This window comes from Fistularia commersonii, chromosome 1 (assembly GCF_037954325.1).
Source record: "Fistularia commersonii isolate RoL2024-O1a breed Wild chromosome 1, RoL_Fcom_v1.0, whole genome shotgun sequence".
NCBI lineage: Eukaryota > Metazoa > Chordata > Actinopteri > Syngnathiformes > Fistulariidae > Fistularia > Fistularia commersonii.
Window position 1 is genome coordinate 6,095,406 of NC_141284.1, and position 25,840 is coordinate 6,121,245.

At 46.8% G+C, this 25,840-nt stretch overlaps 2 protein-coding genes across 4 annotated transcripts in view; one reads left to right on the forward strand and one right to left on the reverse strand.

Annotated features, from left to right (window-relative positions):
- The window catches only part of arhgap39 (Rho GTPase activating protein 39), a 93,810-nt gene extending 76,389 nt beyond the window's left edge, over positions 1 to 17,421 (forward strand). Inside the window, 10 exon segments of the mRNA XM_086146072.1 lie at positions 2,174 to 2,285; positions 2,287 to 3,441; positions 9,465 to 9,629; positions 10,906 to 11,091; positions 11,687 to 11,900; positions 12,567 to 12,640; positions 13,827 to 14,026; positions 14,509 to 14,600; positions 14,705 to 14,874; positions 16,239 to 17,421. Coding sequence (XP_086002198.1) covers positions 2,174 to 2,285; positions 2,287 to 3,441; positions 9,465 to 9,629; positions 10,906 to 11,091; positions 11,687 to 11,900; positions 12,567 to 12,640; positions 13,827 to 14,026; positions 14,509 to 14,600; positions 14,705 to 14,874; positions 16,239 to 16,433 — 2,563 coding nt within the window. The 3' untranslated portion in view covers positions 16,434 to 17,421.
- A 1,634-nt stretch (positions 17,422 to 19,055) lies between these two features.
- On the reverse strand, positions 19,056 to 25,059 carry lrrc41 (leucine rich repeat containing 41). 3 transcript variants are annotated; one of them, XM_086146090.1, is made up of 11 exons: positions 24,882 to 25,059; positions 24,046 to 24,132; positions 23,896 to 23,954; positions 23,106 to 23,823; positions 21,601 to 21,819; positions 21,335 to 21,502; positions 21,111 to 21,209; positions 20,886 to 21,014; positions 20,694 to 20,766; positions 19,440 to 19,682; positions 19,056 to 19,328 (listed from the first exon to the last, which is right to left on the reverse strand). In XM_086146090.1, the coding sequence occupies exons 1-10, from the start codon at positions 24,982 to 24,984 to the stop codon at positions 19,463 to 19,465; spliced, it is 1,875 nt and encodes a 624-aa protein (XP_086002216.1). In that variant the 5' UTR covers positions 24,985 to 25,059; the 3' UTR covers positions 19,056 to 19,328; positions 19,440 to 19,462. The 3 variants fall into 3 exon arrangements, with proteins under 3 accessions (XP_086002216.1, XP_086002215.1, XP_086002207.1); XM_086146089.1 differs by having other exon boundaries at positions 19,420 to 19,682; XM_086146081.1 differs by having other exon boundaries at positions 19,212 to 19,328; positions 19,474 to 19,682.
- Between the last annotated feature and the right edge of the window lie 781 nt (positions 25,060 to 25,840).

Here is a 25,840-nt window from a genome sequence, read left to right on the forward strand (position 1 = left end):
TGTTTTGCAAAGAGATAAATGAGGTGTGGGTGTTTAAAAGAACCAAAAAAAAAAAAAAAAAAAAAGGGGGACGCTTTTTGTCGAGGAAGCGAGAGAGAGGGAGAAGGCTTTGAGCTGTAATTTCCGGAGCAGGTCGCAGGGCCCCGATGCTGCCCTCTTTGTTTCCCTCTCTCTCACGCTCACAGACACCACAACATGCACAAGTACGCAAATACCCCCACACTGCCGCCATTCAGAGCCTTCCCCTCCGGAGATCAGCGCGCGCAAGTATTTGGAAAAGGCATGTGGCCAACGGCGCAATCGATTTCACGCACACACACACACCCCTCCCTTCTCGCCTAATTCACCTCTTGTTCTTCGTCCCACAGTGCGCTCTCCCTCTTCTTCCCGTTGTCTGGCTAATAAGCGGAAGGCCCACCGAGTGAAAGGGGTGAAGCGGTGAATGTGAAGTGGTGAGACGGATGGTCTTTTCACCGAACTGAATCGTTAGAACCCGGTTCAAGAGATTAGCTCGCCAAATCTTGACCCGAACTTGGTTGCGTAATCCTAGCTCACAGATTATTTTCTTAACGAACTGATTCATTGTTTTGCAGAAAATGGTGAAATATTATTCTTTTAGGTTGTACCCTCCCAGCGAACAGACAAGAGGATACGCAGTTTACTTTGGATAACCCCCGCCCCCCAAAAAAAATAAAAATAAAACAGCAACACATTTATGCCCTGAGTTGTGAGTTTAAAATGCAAAAGACACACATGGTTTGATTCTTTTTATGGCATCTAGCCATAACTGTAGGAATATTAAACAGCGTAGTTGTTAAACTTTGGTTCAAGGGGTGTCGTGAAATACCGGGTTTGAGGCGCTCTGATTGGAAGATGTGCCTTTTGAGTCGAATCGCGAAGAGAAAAAATCCAATCCGAATATCTGGATGATCTTATTTCACATCCCCAATTACCCCCAATCGGTCATTTTCATCTTTCGCTTCCGCCTCATGCGTTCACATCATTAAATGCATGTTTGCTTCTGTTTGATTATCCCTGACTCCAACAGCTGGTGTCAAAATGCTTCAGAACAAATTCGCAGTTCATCGGGCTACCGAGTACTTCAGGATTAATCTCCGACTCAACGGAGATTCATCACCTGTTTGTCCCAGCTCCAGAAACATTGTTTGTGAAGATTAATTCCACGGATGGGATGTGTATCTTGAGATTTTGAACCCTTGTCCCTGCAAGTTAGCTTGTGGCGGAGGTGGGCTGTCATCAAGCAGGATGTTGGGAAAAAAAAAAAAGTCCAACAAAGGTCGCCAAACCTTTATTACGAGGAGCATGAACACATTTTTCGGTTCATAATGAATTTAATTATGGCAGCCTGCCACGCTTCAGACTGTTGACTGTTGCAGCGTCAAAGATGGCTGCCTGTAACTGACAGATTGAGCTTGGTTGCTTTTGGAATTACAACAGGTAATCCAACATGTCATGTTTAAATAAGCAAAAATCGCGGCAGTTAGCGCTACGGCCTTGCAGATGTTTTTAAACTAAAATATTAAAAAAATAGATCCAGAGAACTCCTTTCCTGGAAACTTAATTGAAAGAGCCCAGAACGAATGAATGAATGAGTGATTTACAGTTGTATGTCACTGTAATGTAGCCCTGCGATTGACAGGCAACTGGGATAGACTTTCAGTCGCCCCCCCGAATCCGAGCGCGGGATAAGAGGTACAGAAGATGAATGAATAAGCAAGGTTAGCCAAATAAAAATTTGCAAAAATACACATTTTAGAGTCATTACTAGGTCTACTTCGAGTAGACTTTACATATTTGCCTACCGTTGGCTAATGACCTGTCAAGTCTTTCGTTGCTCCTCCGTCTCGGTATTTGTCAGCGAAGGGCCTTTTTCTCTCTCTGCTCCCAGGGGCTATATCCGCGTCAGTTTCACAAATGAGGTAATTACACGGACTTGTCGGACAGTCGCCGCGTCGGGTCGGGTTGTTAGCTCTTAAAATCGAGAGAGGTTTTTCAGCGAAGTTAAAAAGATGCATTGAGGAAAGATGGGTATAAACCCTAAAACGGAAGTTTCTCTTCTTATTTCTCCCCTTGGTTGCCTGAAGGTGTTTTTATTGGTGACGTTTCCAGACCCTTCTAGATCTCACCCAGTCCCCTCTTCCTCTCTTCTTAGGACCTCCCCCTTCCGATGGAACACCGGTACAAAGGAGCGAATGCTGATCAAGGTGACCGACAGGGAGCCCAGCTTCCTGGCCCACCAGGGGAACGGCTACTCCCCCTGTGACCCCCCCCCCCCCCGGAGCGCTGTCCGGCGGGGGCACCACCTCACGAGCGCGGCGTTCCTCCGGGGGCAACCCGCCTTCGGAACCCGACGGCTCCCCCGTCCTCTACGGCGATCGTCGTCAGTCCCCCTTCCTGAAACGTGCCGAGCTGGGCGGCACCGGCACGCACCGGCGTTCGTCGGCCGACTCGCAGCCTCCCTCTCCCCGCTACGCGTATGACCCCCCCTTGTATGAAGAGCCACCGTCGGAGTACCAACCCCCGCCGATCTACGAGGAGCCCCCCACCGATATGCACCCCGACTTCTACGGCACCGGCAAGTCTCCCATTCGTAAAACCTCAGCCCCGCTCTATCACTCCCCCAAGCAGGGCCAGTCCCCCTACGGCCAGCTGGTTCTGACCCGGCAGAAGTGTCCCGAGAAGACCCAGAGCCTGGAGTACAGCCCTGTGGGGAAAGAGTACGTCAAGCAGCTGGTGTACGTGGAGCAGTCCTCCTCCAGTCCGAGATTCAAGACCGCCGACCGACTGCTGCGCTACGGAACCACAGGGGGCTACGGGGGCTCGTACGGCGGCTCCTACACCCTGCAGCACAGCCAGTCTCTGATCAGGGACCCCCGCTTGCTGCTGGACTACAGCGGGGAGGGCGGAGAGGGAGGTCAGAGGCTGCTCTACGAGGACTCGATATCCTGGTCGTCCAGCCAGACGCACTCCCTCTCGTCCTCCTCTACCGGGCCTTTCTCGCCGGGGGGAAACCGCAAGCGCAAAAGCCGCAAGCCGTCTCTCCCCCAGGAGCTGGCCCGCTGCGTGGGCCCGGAGGGAGAGCTGATCGGCACGGCGTCCGAGGCGATGCTGGCCCAGGCCAGGCTGGCGTGGGAGGCGCAGCAGGTGATGAAACAGAGGAGCAGCTGGGACTCGGGGCAGGGCGGCCAGCAGGGCGGCGGGTCCAAGGATGGCTACGAGAGCGACGGCGCGGTGCCGCTGCCCTTACCGGGACCGGTGGTGAGGGCCTTCAGCGAGGACGAGGCGTTGGCGCAGAGCGACGGGCACCACTGGAAACGCCACACCTTCGACCGGTTGGGTTTCCCTCAAGCCCTGCTTGAAAAAAGCCTTTCGGTCCAGACCAACCTGGCGTCCCCGGAGCCCTTCCTGCACCCCTCACAGGTACCGCAGCATGCCGGGAATCCGCAGCCCGACAGTCTTGTATTCAGTAAAGCGGTTTAACTCCTCTCTTTGCACCAGCGACGGGAAGGTGACCTTGTGGCGTCACTGCAGGGCACAATGCAGTAAAGCAGACAAACAGGCAGATACTGTTATCAAGCAACGAAAACACTCGGCGAGCCCGGCGGTTCAGTCGCTCTCTTAACATGTACCGCATGGATGATGGTAAAGAGGCAAGCTCGGCTCTCCGGCTCCTAAATCGATCAGCTCTTAAGCAAACTTGATATCACCTAAGACTTACAATGAGCAGGAAGGCAAAAAAAGATGTTAAAAAAAAAAATGGTTGGACATGTAAGTCAGCTGTTGATTAATACATAGAAATTTCTTTTCTGAAAGTAGTTGCCTTGAAAATACAATACAAGCTGTCAAAAGAGACGTATCTACATGCCTTGGATAAATTAAGAAGAAAATACCTTCAATTTTGTCACATGGAGGCTGTTGTGATTTTTACCTTATATCATATCTCAACCTTCATTCTTTTCGCCTGGGTTATACGGTGACAGGAAATATTCATTTAATAGACTTGCTGATATGATAGGATTGATCTCTCAAAGCAGCCTCTTTAAGTGATTCCGGGTGGGATGGGGCAGCGGGTGGAGAATTTCAAACTACCGTGTTTTTTATTTTTTTTTCCCTGACTGTTTTTGGCTCAGGTGGAGCCCAAACTGAAATTGAAATCTAAGTGGACAGACAGCGTTTTTTTTTTCTACCTGGAGACAGTCGCCCGGGGGATTCTGATTGGATCAGAGCTCAGCTTTATATTTTGCATCACTAGAGGAAGTAAATCAGGTGGAGATTATAACAATGAGTTGATCTTAATAATGAGATTACGACCTTTTTTTTCCCAAACATTTAAAGCAGAAGAAAAGAATATTTATAAAAAAGTAATTCCCTGACTGTGACCCTTGCTAACCACAGCAGAGATGGCCTTCCTCTGATCCCTCCTTTTAGCACTGCAATTGTGACATTTAAGTAAAAGGTACCAGGATCCAGTCCGTGGGTGCACAATAGAAAGTGGTCACATGATCCAGTAGGTTTATTTCATCTATTTTATCCGCGGTGATATAAATGAAGGAAGCTGACCGACTGGACGGCTCCGGTGCCCAAGACTCCGGCCATCACTCACAACCCACCCACAAAGTCCGTGGGTCGATACTCTGTGACAAAGACACGCAATATCGATTGCACGGACCGTCCGGGTCTGATGTAGCTTCATCCTGTGTCACAGCTCCACCCCTGTGGAACGCAGCGGAGGATAAATGTGGCGGCTTTCGCGCGCATACATACCGTTGTTGCACCGAAACCCAATACCCCAGTCACAGCAACAAAAGGCGCAAAAGGCCTTTAAATCAGAGAAAACCGGTTGAGTCGTTTGTTATCTACAAAATGATTTCATGCGAAATAAATGTGCACTGTATTTATTGAACTGTTTATAATCCACTCCCAGTGAAGTGCAGGTCAAATGTCCAAGGATTTTTAGGGTCACGTGTGCAAATAATCTCCAAGTCAGATGCATGCCAGAGGTCCAAATGTGGTTTATGTCAAATATCCAAGCGTAACTGGCATAGTAAGGCCCGTTTGCATCGGATCCCCCCAAAATTAGCACATAGCAGCCCGTTTTTAGCGTTAATTGAGTAAATATTCCATCTAATAGTTGACGACCTTCTCGTGACATTGAGTTGGTTCATGTTTGTCTGCTGCACACTCTATTTAGTACAGTTGAGGATTAAAATAGAGGTACTCCATTGCAAAAGATAATTGGCCACCAGTGTAAAACAATAAAATAGTGGCATGGCCACCAATTCAGTCGCCGCCTGAGGCTGACTAGTTTTACTTGAGTGCCTCATATCTACAGACTCTTCGGGCTGGAACGGCAGCACTTATCAACCCTGCCGGATCTGCGGCCCTCTGCATGCTGTAGTGCGCTATTTTTTCTTACGCTTCACTACGTCACACGCTCAGCTCGTGGCAATCCTCGGAAAGCCATTCGCGTCATTTATTTTTCACTAAAAACAAAGCTCCTTCCGCCTCTGCAATTTTAGCAGTTTTATTTAGCAGTATTTTTTTTTTTTTTTTTCATAGCATATATCCACCTAGCAGAAACTGCCTTTGTGAGCCAGAAATCAGAGCTGAAGCCACACCCCGTCGGAAATCACGAACGCTTAACCTGCGACAAGCCCCCGACCTGTGTTTGACTTGCCCGAGTGATGTCGAGCCAGATACAAGCCGAATCCGTAAGCGTCGGTTGATGATACATGACTCGATCAGAGCCCTCGGAGGCTAAAGAGGAGATGAGAGGGCCGGAGAGCATTTAGCCAAGAGGAAAATAGGCTTTCGCTTTCCCTCCTCTCCACCGTTCTTTCCTTTTAAATTCAATCTGTGCGAGACCTCGGTTTTCAAAGCAAGGGAGCGAAAAAGGGGAACCCAACAGAATCCAGACCCGTCCAGATGGAAAATAAAGCGGCGTGAATTTGCACAGGATTTCATTTTATTTGACAGTTTGCGTGCAGCAGCGGTTTGTTGAAGGCTTTCTGTTGGGAAAAAGATGCGGGCAAATTACATTTCTGCAGAAGACCCAATGTCGTCAGATGGCGAGGAAAAACAGTTTAAGCTGACGGTATATTTGAGCATTTTTGCAAAACAGGAGATAGGAGGAAGTCGCTTATTCTTTATTTTCTCTACTTTAACTATAGTGTGATTAGCCTAGCTTAGCTTCAAGACATGATTTTTTTATCACAGTTTGGTCAAGTATTGCTTGTTTGCAATCCATATATCGCAAGAGTTAAAAATCAAAATGTATCCAAAAAAGTACACGAACCGTTTTTTAACGTTTATTTCAAAAAGGCAAACTCACTCACTTTTGCTCCTTCTAATTGGCACTTTGCTAATTTAGGATGACACAAGCGGCACAAATATCCTATCAATAATGGTATCTATTAATTTATTGTCCAATGGTCAAATATATTTGATTTAATTTACAATTTGAAGAGACGAAAATATGGACCAATTTGAGAGGAGACCTGTTTAAATCTGAAAAAGTCTGGAATGTCTCGGAAACAATTTGTCATCCAGTGTAGTTTGGGGAGTAGAAACATCAGTCACTGTTACATTGAAATACCCGAAAGTCCGGGATGTTTGTACAGGTACACAAGTGTATTCTACTTGCTTTGTGTACTGTTGGGAGGAAGTGACAACACGCAATGTCACTGCCAGTGAGTCACACACTTCATGAATAATCTAGGCCCTCGTGATCCCTGATGATTTTCTGTCGCTGCTCGTCAAGCATGACTGTGACAGACACTATATCGCGTTCTTCAAACTGGAGCGTAGAGGAGTGAAATGGAGTGTGTACACAATGCACTAGCATATGTGTGCTATGTGATCAGAGCCTGGAGTCTCCTTTATAGACAGCATATGCCAGAAAAAGGGGGCAGGGATGTTTCATATCTGCATGTAAACACTGCAAAAACACATCGGCTAATTGTCATTGACAGATTTTAATTGTCTCGCGTCAAATCACAACAGAGGTGTCTCGTGACACTTTCCTTGTAGATCACACTCCTTAAAATAATTCGGAGAATCCCAAAATTCCCCTATGAGTGAGCACTTGGTTACAGTGGCGAGGCAAACCTGGCTTTTACCCGAGCGGAAACCTTGGACAGATCCCAGCTACTCCCTACAGGGGTTACCGCAGTGAATAAACCTTCTCCATTTAACCCTATTCTCTGTATCCTCCTCTCTCACACCAACTACCGTCATATCCTCTCTCACTTCATCCATAAATCTTCTCTTTGGTCTTCATCTGGACCTCCTGCCTGGCAGTTCCAACCTCAGCATCCTTCTACAAATATATTTTTCCCAGCTCAGTAAATGAACAAACCACCTCCGTCTGGTATCTCTGACCTTCTCTCCAAAACACTGAAAATGTCCTGTTCCTCTGATGGACTAATTCCTGATCCTATCCATCCTGGTCACTCCCAAAGAGAACGTCAACATCTTCATCTCTGTGACCTCCAGCTCTGCTTCCTGTCTTTTCCACAATGCCACTTTCTCCAAACTAGGCATCATCACTGTTCTCACCACTGTCTTGTACACTTCTCCTTTCATTCTGGCTGATACTCTTTTATCACTTATTACCCCTAAAATGTTTCTCCACCTGTTTCCCAACCGTCTCTTCACCTCTATTCCACACTCTCCGTTGCTGTGGACTGTTGACCCTATGTTCTTAAAATCCTCCAACTTCTTGATCTCCACTCCCTGTAGGCTCACCGTTCCACTCGGGTCCCTCTCATTCACACACATATATTCTGTGTTGCTGCAACTAACCCTCATTCCTCTCCTTTCAAGGGTATACGTCACCTCTCTAGATGTTCTTCCACCTGCTTCCTGCTCTCACTGAGGATCACGATGCAAACATCATGGTCTGTGGAGATTCTTGTCCAATCTCATCTGTCAGCCTGTCCATCACTACTGTGAACAAGAAAGGGCTCAGAGCTGACCCCTGATGTTGTCCCACCTCCACCTTGAACTTCACTGCCGCACACCTCTCCACTGTCTTACAGTTGGCATACATGTCTTGCACCAGTCTAGCATACTTCTCAGCCACTCTGGACTTTCTCATACAGTACAATAGTTTCTCTCTTTGCTCCCTTTTGTATGCTTTTCTAGGCCTAAAAAGGCCCTATGTAGCCGCCTCTGACCATTCTGCAGCTCAACAAAGGTGACTCCTGTGCTCAGTCTAGTTTCTGCTACTCTTTCCCATAACTTCAATTTACAACTCACCAACATAATTACACTATTGTTACAATTATCTTCCTTATTCTTGAAAATAGCCACCATCACACTTCTTTGCCATTCCTCAGGCATCTTCTCATTCTCCAAGATCCTGTACGATAATAATCTAACCAGGAACTCTCCATACCTCCAGAGATAAATCATCAGGACCAACCGCCTTTCCACTTTTCATCCCCTTCAATGCCCTCCTCACTTCATCTTTACTAATCTCTGCTACTTTGTGGTCCACAATAGTCACCTCTTCTACCCACCGTCCTCTGGTCCTTTTGGCTACTCCCTTCAAGAGTCACTACAGTTAATGGACTTCATCCATCCAACCCTATTCCCTGTATCCTCTTCTCCCACACCGATGAACTTCTTGTCCTCTATCACTACATCCATGGGCAGCCTTCTGCCTCAACCACTTTGGGTAGGAGTGTGATAAAAACAAGGGTGGGTATGAGGGTTGGGGGCTAATGATGCTATCTCATCCTAACAGTAACAGTAGCGCTAACAATTATATGATTCTAGCTGACATGATGCAATAAAAGCTGATTAAGTATTAATAAGCGGGATCTTGTTCACAGCGGATGTGTAACCGATTCGGTTTAGGGTGTTTTGCACCAAAGACATTTATCTGGAACACTTGCCTTAGAAAAAGCGTGTGTTTTTCGTCAACTAGATGCAGTGGAAGCTGCTGCTCTACCGTCAGTGTCTTCTGTTTAGAAAATTGAATTAACCGACTCCCAAAAGTCTTTCACAAACTTAATTTTCTATTTTTTTTTTTTTTTTCAAAGTTATAACAAGTCCAACGCCCAAGAGCAGTCCTCGCCATCCGTCCTGGAATTGCGCGGCATCCTCAACTGACGGTTGAGCAGATCGAACCGAAGCAGAGGCTAGAACCGGTTTGGGTGGGGGGTTTTGTTCAATTTGTCGGACTCTCAGTTTGACATTTCAGGTATTTCAGGTACACTGCTGTTATTTTAGACTGAAAAGAAGTTGGAGGCACCAAAGAATAAAAGGCTTCTTTGTTGAACTGAAGTGGCCTTGTGGATGTTGAAGTATTAACGCGTCAGTATTAAGCATTAATCCCAGTCAGCTCCCTCTCAGAGCCCGAGGAACCCAGTAGCCAGGGGGGCCGCGAATGACGTTCTCCTCTCTCTGATTCCCCCCTCCGCTCTCCCGGACGCCAGTCGGAGGATCTCGGAGCCTGCGCCCAATTCGAGGCCAGCCGAAATGCCAGGAATATGATGCCGAGCGCCAGCTGCGGCGTCTTCCCGGAATTCACCCTGCGGAAGCCCTCCTCGGAGACAGACATCGAGAACTGGGCATCGAAGCACTTCAACAAACACACGCAGGTACTCGGAGGCCATATAGCGGCCATCACGGTGGATCCGATCGTTGAATCCACCTGATATTAGTCTCTCGCGTGACTCGCCTACGTCTGAACAATCAGATATTATCACTCCCGGGATTAGTCAATCACACGCGAAGATTTTGAGGTTCTCCTGCTCAACAGCTGATCCGTAATCTCTTTCAGCTTCTCAGCCGCTACAATTAGCGAGTTAAGCTCGAGTGAAAAGATGCTCTCAACCAAGACGAACCACGAACCAGGAAGGACCTTGTACTAAATTGTACCTTCCGGAAAACTCAGGGGAAAATTTTCTTTATCTCAGCCGAGACAAAAGCGCAGGGAGAGACGCCCGGACTGAGTCGCAACAAATCAGGTCAGGGTTTGTTAACCAGGCAGAGGGAAGTGCAGCTGCGACCATCACCCTCACGCTGTCATGAAAGGAGCAGGCTAATTCGGCCACGGAAGGAGAACATTTCAAAATAATAGGGCTTTATGCCGGAGTACAAGAACACAGGCTCATTAATTTTAAGAATCTTGAGAGAATTTTGAATAACTACAGCAGGACTTGATGTATAATTGAGCTTTTCTACGACATGGTTCAAGACTTGAGTCCCTTAACACAACGTATCGGATGCGGCCGGGGGTCGTCACAGTGAGGTGGCGTCAAACCGCCGCACGAAACATAAACAGCGGAAGAAATTGAGTCACTTCAAGTCCGATTTTATTTTCTCGACGCCATATCGCAACGCAGAGCAGGTTTGGACCGCGCTCTTTAAAATGATTGACAGAAACCCAACATTCCCCTTCTTTGAGCGCTTGCTCACGGAGGAAACACTGCTTTTTTTCCGTCGCAGAACTCCGACAGAGTTCAATGTGGGCGGCCTTCCGCCTTGACCGGTTGGGGTAGAACAGGGTATGAAGGTTGGCTAACGGCTATGCGGAAGTAGCTGAAACGATACAATAGTAGCCTTGATATTCATAAATAAGTTGAAATGGTGGATGCCTGGCCCCTTGCAAAACTAGAGGACCCCCAGGAACTCCCCCCAGGATGGAGAAAAGTGCATCATGGGAGATCCCTCTGCAGGGGAAGCCTTTGCAGAGTAACCAAAGTCGAGCCCAGCGCTAACTATTAAGTCCCCTCCCGGTTGCATACTTCTCTGATTCTCTGGAAGCGTGAAGAAAACATTTGGCGGCCTCTGTGTGCTCAGCTGTGTTTCTTGGGACAGAGAGAGATTTAACGGCGGGCCCTTCGTGTCGTTAAGGCGCTTGTGTCTCCCCAGGGTCTGTTCAGGAGGAAGGTGTCCATCGCCAACATGCTGGCGTGGAGCAGCGAGCCCATCAAGAAGCCCATGATCGTAACCTCCGACCGCGCAGTGAAGAAGGAAGCGGTTGAGATCTTTAAACTGATCCAGACCTACATGGGAGACCGCCGCTCCAAGGTTGACCCCCTAGGCGTGGCTCTAGAGGTGTGTGCAACCCCTACACACACACACACACACACACACACACACACATGCACGCACGCACACGCACAGCAATTCGCATACAGTCGTTGAGTGTGTAAACACAAACTGAAGTATGACGTGCAACACACACGCACTTAAAAACTCACACAACTGTGTGACTGGACGTATCATCGCCATGACGACCTGCAATGGGGATTCCCGGGGTTGTTCGAGGTCGGATAATAAATTTCAAATGTTATAGTAATAAAGTAGTAAATACAGCCACCGTACCGGTCACGCAGTTCAAGATTCTGAAGCGCTGACAAGTTTATATCAGCGCCCTGAGGTGATCTGCTCACGGGCAAAATTAAATAACACACCCGTTTTAGAGCCGTCTTCCACGCTTCGCTCCGGTAGAAGAATAGCGGGCGGAGCAGCACGCCGCTCCTCCGCTGCAAGGACCGCGAGCTGAACCAGAACCTTCATAGGCCGATGATGATTACCTCCGACACCACTGTCTGAGGAGGAACTTAATATCATCCTCTGGGATTGACCGTGTGTGTGTGTGTGTGTGTGTGTGTGTGTGTGTGTGTGTGTGTGTGTGTGCATGTGTCAGGTGGTGGTGCGCGGATGGAGCAACCAGGGTTTGCGCGACGAGCTCTACATCCAGCTGTGTCGTCAGACCACCGAGAACTTCCGCTACGACAGCCTGGAGCGCGGCTGGGAGCTGATGGCCATTTGCCTGGCCTTCTTTCCGCCGACCCCTCGGTTCCACAGCTACCTGGAGGGGTACATCTACCGGCACATGGACCCACTCAACGACACCAAGGGTGAGCGACGGCATTGGCGACCGGGAGACACCGCGATCAGAACGAAGGATTTCTCGTTTTAAATTTCACTATCGTTATCGTTCATCGACTTCCGCACTTGGAGTGATGCTAATATGCTAATACGCCGCATAGGCGGTATGGGGGGGGACCCAGACCGTAGGACCCCATGACCCCAAAAAAAAAAAAAACTATAATCTGCATCAAACCAGCTCCGGGGGGAGAGCAGGAGCATCAGCGGCGGCGTCGGCGGCGTCCCCTCCATCCATGAGCGGAGGGCCCACAGCGGGACGTGGCCCCCCCCCCCCGCTAGAGTGGGACCTTCTGCTGTACCGACTCTCTGCTGTCGCCCTCAGGTCAGCGGGTGGAACTACAAGGCTTGAAATAGGACAGATGGTTCTCAGGGTGTCCTTGATGCAAACCTAGCCCGGATACGCCTCACCCACATTTTCAGCTCAAGGCGCGATTTTAATTTCACTTTCAGGTCGGATGTTTTCCACGGCGACCCGGTGTAAACTGTGACAAAAGCTACTCGTAATCTGATTTCGGGTCTCACCGGCCGCGGACTCACGCCTCTTCGGCCCGTGATAAATGAAAACCGGTGTGGGCAGCGACGTCCGTCACTTACTGTCACCTCTGTGTGTGTGTGTGTGTGTGTGTCCCCTGCAGGGGTGGCCATCAGCAGCTACGCCAAATACTGCTTCAGGAAGCTGACAAAAGCCGCTATGACCGGCGCCAAGAAGGTAAGAGCTCCGCGCCGCTCGCCTCGACCCACCCGTCTCTACTTGGATCAGGCTTGGTATTCTGTGACGGGCGTCGCCGACGCGTCCATCCAGCGAAAAACATGTACTTTTGTTGATAGCGCTAAAAAGTCACCATTTCATTATTGGCGGTGAGCGAAGGGACAATCTGTCAAGAACGATAAACCAGGGTCAGCGGGTTCCGCCGCACCCCGTCTGTTCTCGTCTGCAGGTTTCCGAGCCAACAAGGCTATCGTGTGATTGCAAAAAGTCTAAAAGACCGAGACGGGGGGGGGGGGTGAAAAAAAAAGCCTGTCAGGCAGAGTTTAGGAGGCTTTCAGAGACAAATCCTTGTTATACCGAGGGACCGCCTTTCCCACCTGATGTATAAAACACATCGAGAGATGGAGAGACGTTCGTGGGTGAGACTCCGAAAAATCTTGCAAGCGAAATGTCCCAGGACCCGGCATCATTCTTATTTCTTCAATGAATATTGACGCTTTTATTGTAACATTTCAGCTTTTACAACATGACTGTTAGCGCCATCGGTATTTATTAGCATTTGGCTACCAAGTTCTTCTTCTGTGGAACCACCCGGCAACCTGGATCTGGGTAACACATCCTGTCTTTGTTGAAAAACAGGCTCAAAACTAGCCAACGCTAGGATAGCACCTAGTTATGCAGCCATAGGCTTACTCTGCTGAGGCATATCCCATAATGCACTTCTCTCATTCCCTACCCAATCTGCACTCATATCCCTTTATCAGTCCACGATAGCAACCTCAGATCTTCTCCCAAGTCCCTGGGCTCTCTTTCATTTGGCTCGGCTTGCACTCCCGCAGCAGGCCTGCCAGGCGCCCACCATTATTTCTTATATTATTGCTATTATTATGATTCACAAACCGCCTCATTTTGTCTTTCACACACACTTTGTAATTGTGTGTTGACAGCATGTTAGGTGCACGTGTGTATGTGCGTGTGTGTGTGTGTGTGTGTGTGTGTGTGTGTTGGCAGGCGGGCATCATTTGGCTTCACGCCCGTCAGTCCGCGCCAGAATTTGAGCGAAGCCACTAACAGATCATTTGTCCGCGGCAGGCGATAGTTTCAACTGCTGTTAACCTGCTCCTCGTCTGCCCCCTCCTCCTGCTGCCACTCGGTTGTATTAATGTGTGTGTGTGTGTGTGTCCAGGGTCTCCAGAAGCCCTGCCTGGAGGAGATTAAACACGCCAGGAACGCCATCTTCAGCCCCTCCATGTTCGGCTCGTCGCTGGAGGAGGTGATGGCCCTCCAGAAGGAGCGCTACCCGGACCACCAGCTGCCCTGGGTGCAGACCCGCCTCTCCGAGGAGGTTTTGGGTCTCAACGGGGACCAGACGGAGGGCATCTTCAGGTGTGAGAGCACACACACACGCGCACACACACACACACACACACACACATACAGGACTGTCTCCGAAAATTAGAAAATTGTGATAAAGTTCTTTAATGTAATGCAATTACAAAAACAAAAGTGTCATACAGTCTGGGTTCATTACAAATCAACTGAAATATTGCAAGCCTTTTAATATCGCTGATTAGGGCTTACATATTACTCAAAAATCCCATCTCAAAATATTAGAATATCATGAAAAAGTCATTTTTGTTTTTTAAATCGCATTACAGAAGATAAAGAACTTTATAACAATATTCAAATTTTCTGAGACAATCCTGTACACCTCCCCCTCCAACCCAAGGTGGAAAAGTTTGCTAACGTTAGCACGGTAGCTCTTGGATTGTATTTCTGGAATAGAGCGAATGACGGGCAAAAAAAGACAGGACTTCAGTGAAGAGGGCTGGAGAGAGCGTAACCAGCAGGTAAACTTTGACCTCCAGGGTACCAGGAGACATAGATGAAGTAAATGCCCTAAAGCTGCAAGTGGATCAATGGAAAATCCCCACGGGACTGGAGGACCCTCACATCCCAGGTATACACACACACACACGCACACACACACACACACATAGGGTGGGAGAGTATGTGTATATGAGTGACTGTACCTCAGCCTCGGTGTGTGTCCCTGTGTCCCAGCGTCTCTGCTGAAGCTCTGGTACCGGGAGCTGGAGGAGCCGCTCATCCCTCACGAGTTCTACGAGGAGTGTATCAATCACTATGACAACGCCGAGGCAGCGGTCAACGTGGTGCTGGGCCTGCCGCACATAAACAAACTGGTGCTCTGCTACCTCATCCGCTTCCTACAGGTGACACACACACACACACACACACACACACACACATCATTCCGACCTCAAGCAAGCCTTTATCTGAATGGTCGCGGCGTAGACTTGGCAGTTTGAACTTCATGAACAGAGGCTGGGTGGTATCATTAAAATGATAATAAGAATACTAATAGTTTCACAGTATTGCAGTTAAATTATATATTTTATTAGATATTTTTATTATAAATTATATATATGTACATACCTATACATACACACACGTACATAAAATCTACAGATGACATAAAATAATAATTTCACACTGAGGCATCAATAGATACATAATTTTAAAAAATGAATACATTAAAAGTATCTATTTTTTAATCATAAATTATTCATACATTTACATATACACACAAACACACACACATATATATATTTTTTTTTTCAGTTTTGTTGATAAATAATTTGAAAAATATGTATACATTCAAAGTATTTAATCAAATTATGTATCCATAGATATACAACACATTTAATTGTAATTTTATCTCATTTTGTTGTCATAAATTATTTATACATTTACATATACATACAAACAGGTATATTTATGTATACAAATATTTTCAGTTCTATACCAGTATGATAAATAAATTTGAAAAATATGTATACTTTCAAAGTATTTAATCAAATTATGTATCCATAGATACACAACACATATAATTTTAATTTTATCTAATTTTGTATCATTAATTATTTATACATTTAGATATATATATGTATATATACACACACACACACACATAAATATATATATACACACACAAATATTTTCAGTTTTGTATCAATATGATAAATAATTTGAAAAATATGTATACATTCAAAGTATTTACATATTTTGATCAAATTCTTTATCCATAGTTATTCAACACATCTAATTTTAATTTTATCTAATTTTTTTATCACAAATTATTTATACATTTACATATACATATATTTATGTATACACATATTTTCAGTTTTATATCAGTATGATACATAATTACAAAAATATGTATACTTTCAAAGTATTTATATATTTTATCAAATTATTTATCCATAGATATACAACACATATATGTGTGAATGTGTGTATATTTATAGATACATGCCTGTATTTTCTGTGTATATACATCCATATTTAGTTAAAATCTATACACCTACATACATATATATGTTCATACATATATATTAAAATATATAGAATATAGAGAGATCATTTCAACCTAGGATAATACAATTTTATTTTTTCTCTTCTCTTTTATTGTAGAGGAATTTTTCCTGTTGCCATCTGTTCCACTTGCAGTCACCAGGTGGCAGCTGTACTCCCTCAAACCGATTCTGAAATACTCTGCGGTCCCTCTACGCAGGTATTCGCCCAGCCCGCCAACGTGGCCATCACCAAGATGGACGTCAACAACCTGGCCATGGTGATGGCGCCCAACTGCCTGCGCTGCCAGTCGGACGACCCTCGGGTGATCTTCGAAAACACCCGCAAGGAGATGTCCTTCATCCGGGTGCTGATCCAGCGGCTGGACACCAGCTTCATGGACGGGATCCTATAGCCTACCCCCAACACACACACACAAACACACAGACACACACCTTAACTTCCCCGCCATTCCAACCCCACCAGTTTGACCCCCCCCCTCTTCCTCCCCCCCCCAGCACAGGAACGCCATCCATCCCATCACTGCTGCTGCTGCTGCTGCTTCCGCTGCTTCCAGGTGAAAAACCTGGCATTTCCGACCCGCTTAACCCTCGCGGGTACTGACAACAACTGCCTCCACTTTTGAGTTGGTCACCGCACCTCCGTCTCTCTGTAGTACGTGGCTCTCGGACGGACGTTCAGCACGAGAGAGAACGCAAACTTTCACAGGACAGCGGTACTCGGCGTGCCTTCACATGCACTAAACACAGGAATACAGTAGATACATACAGTACTGGACTGCAGGGATCTCCTCATTTCATGTCGCTGACCTTCAAGCAAGATACTGTTCCTCTGTGCTCTTTCTCTCTCTTTCTCACACACACACACACACACACACACACACGCATAGTCTGTCTTCTACAGTGTACAATGTCGACTAACTTAAAAGTATTACTACTGACATGAGTGATCTACTTATCGAGACGTACATTCTGCCACAGACCTGAAAACACACACGCACCCTGCGAGCGAGGCCACAGATTTTTGTGCACCAGACTTTCAGCAGACACACACTCGGCCGGTCGGCGTTCTTCCACCGCTTCCTCACGCGACCTTCCGATCGGAGTCGCTCGGGTGAGAAAACGAAAACTCTCACCGTCCGTCGCCGGCCTCGCAGGGGGCCCCGGGGCCGGCTGCCCTCAGCTGCCGACGCGAACGGACCCCCGGCTGAGGAGAGCAGGGACATGGAACCCCCCCACCGCCCCCTCCCGATACTGCCTGTCGAGTTTCGCTCCGTTGCGTTCAGGCGTTTCAGCCTAAAATATTAAAACCCATCGTTAGACTTAATGTCAAGCTCAATTAGTAGTCGAGGCTTTTACTAAAAATAGAAAAAAAAAAAGAAACACACCGGACTGTGCGGTGTAATCCTGCTGATGTTCGTGACATAGTGACAAACACACACACACACACACACACACACAGCTCCGACTGTCCACAGGAAAGACACGCCGGGCTGCCATTCGTGTTATTAATGTGTTGTTACTCTTCAGTGGAGGACGCGAGTGTGAGGCGGCAGCCGGAGGAGGGGGTCGGCTGTCCCTGTTCTCATCGCCCGCGACACCATGAGGGTCAGGTAAACGCAAAAGGCCCCGCTTGCCGGTCAACACTGACCAACAAGCCCTTTTCCCGTGTTTTCTGAAGCCGGATCTGGTGCTTGTAAGGCAGGAGGGATCGAACAACACTGCCACGCCACGCCGTCCCCCATCCCCCCCATCCCCCGCTCAATCACCGGTCGTGAATGTGTGTGTCGGCATCGACGACCGTCCCTCCTCAAAGAGTGCGGACTGCTATCCGTTGACGTATTTAACAGAAATTTCTATGTTTTTTTTTTTTTTTTTTTAACCCGTTCTTTTGATATGAGTTAATTTATTGATATTTATTTGGAGACGTCCTTTCAATGCCTTCCGGAGATGTTGTGTTGTTCGTGCGTCGACAGATGGATGGATGGATGGATGCGTGAATGAATGAATGAATGCGTCTCACTCGTAACCTGCTTTTAGTTCATTGCAGAGATTCTCGTGACGCACTGGAAAGGATGATTATGAAGCGTACACAGACACACACACACACACACACACACAATCCTGACTTCCTCAAAAGTCTGGGTGACACCCTTTGTGTTTGTGAACGTGTTTTAACGTGCGAGTAGACGATGAGTGTGTGCGACCGACATCCTCACCCCACGTGTAAATTGACACTGTACAAACCATGTATAAATAGGTAAATACAGAGGAACAGGTTCCAAATCGCAGAGGGAAAACAACAGGGTTTTTAATTTGTGTTTGTTTTTTTTGTGTGTATGTGTGTGTGTAAAGTTTCACCGCTGAAGAGCTCGATGCGAAATCCGTCCGTCTGAACACTGCAGAAGGACCAGGTATCCGTAGATTTGTCTGCTCTTCACAGACTGGACTCCAGGAACTTCCCCGCCCCGTGTTTTCTCTCATTTTCGTGAGGTAGCTTGTACATTTGAATGGGGACGAACAGTGTCAAATTAAATGGAGTAAAAAAATTATAATTATATATTCCGAAGTTGGAAAAGCGACGATGAATCAGATTGTTTTTAAATACGACCAAAATATTTATATATATGTATAAAAGAGTCTCCAAATCATTGCTGCTAAGTGAAACTGACTGAGAGCGTAGATCAGGGATTTAACAGCATCGGCGAGAATATTCCACTCGAGGCTGAGGGTCCGATGCTCTACTTGTTTTTGTTTTAAGCAGAAACCGTAAACTCACGACTCCTCTCTCATCCGACAGCCCGCGCCTTTGAATATAGGATATATTCTATTAAGGAGAGGCCGGTCGGCGACCACGCCTTGGAGAGTCTGTGGCGTGCGGAGTGTCTGTATGTGTGTGTGTGTGAGCGTGGTGTCAAGCGACGGTTGTAGATAGTCAGTGCTGTCTTGTATTGACCAAGCCAATCAAACCAATTAGCATGCAGACACTTCAACTTTACTAAAACGTGACAACATACCAGGGAGACCACCTGAATTTACTCAAGTGTTACGAATATTTAGCTTTAAAAAAAAAAAGATCCACTAAAAAAAAAAAAAAAAAAAAAAAGTAAAGAGCCTCTTTTTAAAAGTTTTTTTTTTTTTTTTTTTTTAAACTAATGATGAGTTGGTGCTGTTCTCGGGACGTGAAGAGATGGGGGGGGGGGGGGGGGGCGAAAAGGTGAGAGTGTCCGGTCTCTGGTTTCCTTCCGTCATCTTAATGTCCACTGTCACTCACTCTGCCCTGGACCAGACTGCAAGTGTAAACGGACATTGGTTTAATAAATCATTCAAATGTCAAATGAAAGACGGGGGGTTGTTTTTTTTTTTTTTTTTTTTACTCGCCGTTTTTTTTTTTTTCCCACCGCGTGTGGGGAACCCGTCTCGGTCACATGTTACCGATGTGGTCTGCCATCATGTTGGTGGATCTCCAGCCTGCCTCCAGGAGGACGCAGAGGGGGCGGAGCCCGCTCAATGCCAGGTTCCACGTTTCGGGATCCCGGTCGCCCGGGTTCCTCCTGAGGTCGAGGGTGAGGGGTCGCGGGGGGCGACGTGTCCGCAGGGCCTCGGAGAACCCCAGCAGGTCGGCCGCCTGGATGAAGTTGGAGCTGCCGGGGTCGGGGGACAGACGTGAAGCGCTTATTTCGGGTTTGGTCGTGACCTCGAAGGCACCGCGGTGTCGTTCAGGCGCTGCCTTTAGTTTTTTAGTCTCCTCCGCTAAAAAGTGTGTATTGTTACATTTGCTTATGCATTATGGTGGATCATCAGAGCCGAGTTGAGTTGTTGAAAAGCTCCGAACTCCCGAATGTCCTTGAATGAGACACTAGAGCAGGGGTCCCCCAAACTTTTTTCTGCGCGGACCAAATAGCTTTTCCCTTCTCTGACGGGCCAGTTCGTCACAACAAGTGTGACGATCGCAGCGGTGTCTAAACGTAAACATTTATTGTTTTCCAGAAAGCCAACACATAACCAAAAATTAACCCTTTCTGGGATCTTGACAGGAAAAAAATAAATAAATCTGAAAATAAATAATAACATTATTAATGAAATAGATAACACTATTTATGAAATAAATAATAGCCCTTTTCAAGTTTTTCACAGATAAAAAGACCAAGGCACATTAACTTTCTTGTAGACACAACTGTTTGCAGCTCTTTCATATCAAATTCACTGTGAAAACCAGAAAGCAAGCAGGCTATGAGACCCAACTGATACCAACACCTACCAAGTTTAATACATCTACCAGGTTTAATACCCTGCATTCTGAATCTATTTTTTTCATCTTACATAATCTTTTCACCATTATTCCGTGTTATTTGACAGACTGTGGAAGGGCGATATTTGGTGTTATGTTCTATGCATGTACGAGTCACGATTCCGTGGCCGGAATGGGAAAAAAAAAAAAAGAAAAAATCAACAGTGCATCTCTTGTTCACATGCCGGGTAAAATGTGGAGGCGGGCCGTAGTTTGGGGACCGCAACACCAGAGCGATTTGCTTAGTCGATTCTGTAATAAACCGGTTTTAAGTGCTCTCTGGACTTCCAAAGTTATATAGAGCCTTGATAAATCATCCAAAATCAGATTCCTGAAATTCCAGGCGCTGCTGGGCTGGTCTTACCTGATGTCCAGTGTGGTCACGGAGCTCGGCGAGGGTCCGGAGAACAGCTCGGCCAACACGCACACGTCCCTGGCTGCGGAACACGCGGCACACGTACGGGTCAGTCGTGCAGAATCCTATCCCTCATGATGCAGGATCACGAAGGAAGGAGGTCACGGCGCTCGTCTTATTCCGTGCGAGACCCTCACTCACCTAGCCGGTTCTGGGCCAGGCCCAGCGTTCGCAGGGAGGGCGCGGCCTTCAGGGCGACCACCAGCTGCTGGAGACTCTCCCGCCGGTCCGTCCGCCTCTCCAGGAGGCGGCAGTCATTGAGACGCAGCTCTGTTGGGGAGCGGCATCGACACCAAACCGACAAATGAAAAAAACAAAATGAAAAAAAAAAAAAAAAACCAACAACAACAAACACACGGATCTTACCCTCCAGCCTGCAGCCCCGCAGGAGATTCAAGAGCTCGGGGAGACAGTCGGACAGTTTGACGTCTTCCAGGACCAGCCTCTTCAAGAGGTCGTGAGACTCTGGCGGGAGACACACAGAACACTGGACCCTCAGCGGCTGAAAACACTGCTTTCCCTCAAGCAGGCGAAGGCTGTAAATGAAAATTGTTTATTATCCATTTATTATGACCCCCCCCCACTGTTACCAGAGAGCGTGTTTAGCAGGCTGCTCTGAGAACAGCCCGTTGGGAGCCTCATCCCGGCCAGGTGCAGGGAGGTGAGGCGCGGGCAGCGCCCCAGCACCGAGGTCAGGGAGGTGTCCGCCGTCGGCGTGTAGCCCAGTCTGACTCGGAGATGCTCCAGTTGCAGCGGGGCTGTGGGGGAAGGCGAGGGAGGGTAGAGACACGCAGACCCTTAATGTACTGGCCCCTTTTCAAACCGGCCAAGTATTTCACGGTTCAAACCTCGACACCTGGTTGGTTCGGCTCAGCGGCGGGCGGGTGTGCGCAGCGCTCGGCCTCCACCTCTACGCTCAGGGACGTCAGGGTCGGGAAGGCGTCCGCCAGCTGGATGGCCAACCGGAGCCGGGGCAGGACGCCGGCGCTCAGGTGGGCCAGCGAACCCCTGCCGCTCAGCGATAGCAGCCTCAGGCTCCGGGCCAGACCCCGAACCTCGTCGCCGCTGAACATCCCTGGACAATAGAGACAGACCCGATTCTATAAACAAATCAGAACACACGACAAATTCAATTTTATTGATCCCTAGGAATGAAAAGCATGCTGATGTGGAGGAAAGGAGTACCGTAATATTCAGAGACCGGGTTTGCCAACACGCGTCTATCAGTGTTTATTTATGTACGGGTTGTCAAACCACAGGGGTGATTGAAAATCCGAACTCACTTCTCCGGTTTTGCTCAATGGCTCCTAACATCAGTAGCTACAAATGATAGTCGCTAACTAGCCGGCTGAGGTAACGTAGCCAGGGTCTGAATAAACGACCCCTTTTGGCTTTTTTTTTTGTTTGTTTTTTTTTGTTTTTGCAAAAATAACACAATATTTCTCCAGGGATTTCTGTGTCAGGCTGTTGAGAGTGCCACGTTGACCTTCGGGCAACTTATCAGACGTAGCGACAGGAAGGGGAGGCAGGGCTTGGCTAAGGGCGACTGGCCAACTCACTCAAAGCTATCGAGCGAATTGATTGGCAGCAATTTACAGATGACGTTAGTACATTTTCGAAAATGGGAAGAAAAAACAAGAATCATCTACCTCAGCAGCTCCCAAACTTTCTGGTACCAGGGACCAGTTTAATGCATGAAAATGTTTCCGCTGACCAGTTAGGGGGGGCGGGTGTTCAAATAACAACGTTTTGACAGTTTACAGTATTTAATCTGAATACAGATTACATGTTGTATTAGGCAATTACAATCATTTTGCACTATAATCAAAATAAACGAATGAAAATAAATTTTGAGGTTTTCATAGCTTCATTAGTCAGCCATTCACCGCAAATAAAGCATAGCGGGCACGAAGCTTGTGTATCACATGTTGCAATGAATCCGTAACTTAGGCAGGAATCTTTATATTATCATTTAAACGCAGCTTTCTTTGCGCTTCTGCTGTCTCATAGTTTGCTTGTTTCCTCCCGATAAAGCTCTCCAGCGATTTCGGTTTCGGACAGAGTTAAGTGCGGCAAGAAGGCCAAGGCGGAAACGTAGTTTTTCAAAATAATACCCGGAAGGTCAAATGAAAAAACATTAATTGTACCAAGAAAGATTTTGTTTGCGGACCGGAATCGCTGCTGGCACCAGGGTTTGGGGACCCCTGTGCTACATCTTATGTAGACTACAAAAAGATTTATTAGTTTCACTGTTATAAAAAAAAAATCACATGCATACAGGTGGCACAATATAAAGCCAAATTTCTACATTTTTTACACTTTTATCTCATGTGACACAAGTCCATTGACCCCCAAACTTACCTTCACTGTGGAGGGTGAGAGAGCGCAGGCAGAAGAAGGTGGGAAGGAAACGCCCCAGCATGACAAGGCATTCGGGAGAACACCGTCTGACCTCCAGACGTTCAATCTGGCCCTGCGGACAGTCGCTCCCCGGTGTCACCCGGCACAAGGTCCGCAGGTGCAAAGCGAAGTTCTCACCGTCGAGCGGCTTCTCGGCACCCGCGTTCGCAGGGTCCGGCCGCCGGCGCTTGCGTGGAACGGCTCCATTGTCCTCCTCTTCCGACGACAACGCTGTTCCAGCACAGTACGTCGATTTGTCGTGCGTGTACTGAGACCCCCGTCCCCGCAGGAGCCGGGCAAGCGTGACTGCGCACGGCACGCTCACCACGAGCTCAGTGGCGACCCCGTGATCGATCAAGCGGTGGAGGACGCACAGCGCACTCAGAGACTTCCTTTTTGATAAGTCCACGGTGTTGGTCAGTGACACACTCCGGATCCGCTTCTCTAAGAGCTCCAAAATCAATCGCCGCTCCCCGGTTAAACTCGGGAGGGGATCGGGAGAGCTGGCGGTGATCAAGAAGTGGGTGATGCACTTGGCCGCCGCCCGCAGGAAGGATAGGGTTTGTAGATTTGCGATGTTCTTGCTGACAAAGGAGTTGGTGAAGCCATAGAAGACGAAAATAAAAAGCTGTCTCATGACTTCCTGTTTGGCTTCTTCCTCCGTCAGGGAGTCGGACGCCTGAAATGACAAAAACCCAAAATGTGCCCGTGTCCGACTCCACGCCGGCAAGCGTTTATTTCTTACACCTACGGTTTTCGGACCACAAATATCCTGCAGGAGGCCAAGCCATCCGGAGAGGGTGGAGATTCCTAAAAAAAATTAAATACAAGAGCAATTACAAATTACAATTACAAAAATACCGCATGTACGAGAGCCCCAAATCACATTAATTGTTGTCACCTTTGCGGTTCAGGGCGGGCTGGAGCTCATCCAGCTGACATACGGTCAGGTGAGGAAGAAGCTCTTTCACAAGAGTCACTGGGAGATCTGCGTTTGGAAAGATAACATGAGACAGAAGTCATACAACTGAGTGTTTTGTACCAATTCTATCTAAATACATGACCAAACCTCAATCAAAAAGTCTCAAAAAGGGTTCATCTCACTTATGTTTTTATTGGAACCTTTTACAAAACACAAGTAAATTGGGACTTAACAATTAAAAATAATCTAACTACAGCATCAGATATAAAGTTATTCGAGTTAATAGTCACAATTTTAGTTTTGGTTTCGCTTATTTCCCTTTCATCTGTTTACATTTTAGGTAATTTGTTTTTGTTTCCTAAACATTTGCTACTATAGAAATATCTTCTTTCGTCTTATCCATATAATTTAATGGTATTCCCACTTCTTTATTGGAAAAAGACGTTGAATCCGAGGAGACATTAAACGAAAATAATAATTTTGAGATTCATTGACCAGAATGTCACGTCAATATCAACTTAGTGCGCCTGTCAACTTCCCTGATGGTTCCCATCATATGTGAGTAGACGAAGGGGGAACTCAAAAAAATTAAATTTTAATTTATTTAATTGAACTTTAAATTAACTTCTGGACGCTTCAGTATTGGGAAGCTATTCCGCCACATTTCCGTAGAAGTTTGGGTGTAAAAAAAAACACCAAAACGCCGCTGTGTTTGCAGAATCACGGTAGTACATTAGTTTGTTGCTTCATGCTAACTTCCGGCCGGTCTCGTCAACGGCATGTTTACCGTTAAATTCACGATTTAATTAATTTACCGAGGAAAGCTTCGGTACTCAGGGCAGCAAAGTGTCTCCTGACAGCCCGGAAACACATCTTCTTCAGGCAAAACTCCGCCTCCGCCCGGCCGTTAGCCATCATGAGTTAGCTTCCAGAGGTAGCATGTGGACGCTAGCGAAGCTACAAGCTCGTCTTGTTCCGCAAAAAAACAAAACACGTGACCGATGACGCAATTAAAGTCGCTTGTCCCGCTGCATCGTTCGAACAGCTTAACCTGTTTTCAATATTTAGCTGTCCATTTATGTTAAATTTGTCTCGATTGCAAATAATTGCAGTTATTTCGTTGTCTTTTTTATTTGCATAGCAAATGGCATGCTGGGACACTTCTTCGAAAGATCAATACAACTATTCATATTCAACTAAACTTTGGCTAATGACATGTATATACGCACTTGGTTATTGTGCATTCACTGCTATGCTATTCAAATAATGTACAGGTTCATATATTCATGTTTTTACTTCTATGTGCAACGCACAGTGAGTAGGGTGGCCATGCCTCTACCATTTATAACATAATTACATAGTGCTTTTGAGTGATATGAACTTTAACAACACATTCATACTGGTATTGATGACATTGAATTAAAATAGTGACTCACGAGAGTTTCTAGTTCATCTGCAGGATGTTGATGTGTCCAGAAAATAATGCTCATTTTGAGATCAGTAATGAAAATCCTATAAAATGCTGATATGTTTGTATTCAAGGGAATTGCTGCTTCTGTCAAGATGATCTGTTGAGCTTTCCACTGCTGTTTTCACACGTTTAGAGATTGCAGATTTATGGAAATATATTTATTCTTATGATTATTTCAGTGTTGAAATGTCCAGAAATGTGATGAAATTAAAACAGCAGCGGTTATTCCGAAAGAATTTTCAGATCGTAACTAAATTCAGTACATAAATAAATAGATAAAATGTTTCACCTCTGCTAAATCAG

What these genes read in the sequence shown, in the direction of transcription:
- lrrc41 (XM_086146081.1), bottom strand. Translation starts at nt 24,984, where the DNA reads ATGATGGCTAACGGCCGGGCGGAGGCGGAGTTTTGCCTGAAGAAGATG. An exon ending in GAGTACCGAAGCTTTCCTCG is followed by an intron (nt 24,133 to 24,881) that starts GTAAATTAATTA and finishes TTCCAAACGCAG; the next exon opens with ATCTCCCAGTGACTCTTGTG. An exon ending in CATGATGGCAGACCACATCG is followed by an intron (nt 19,329 to 19,473) that starts GTAACATGTGAC and finishes TTACACTTGCAG; the next exon opens with TCTGGTCCAGGGCAGAGTGA.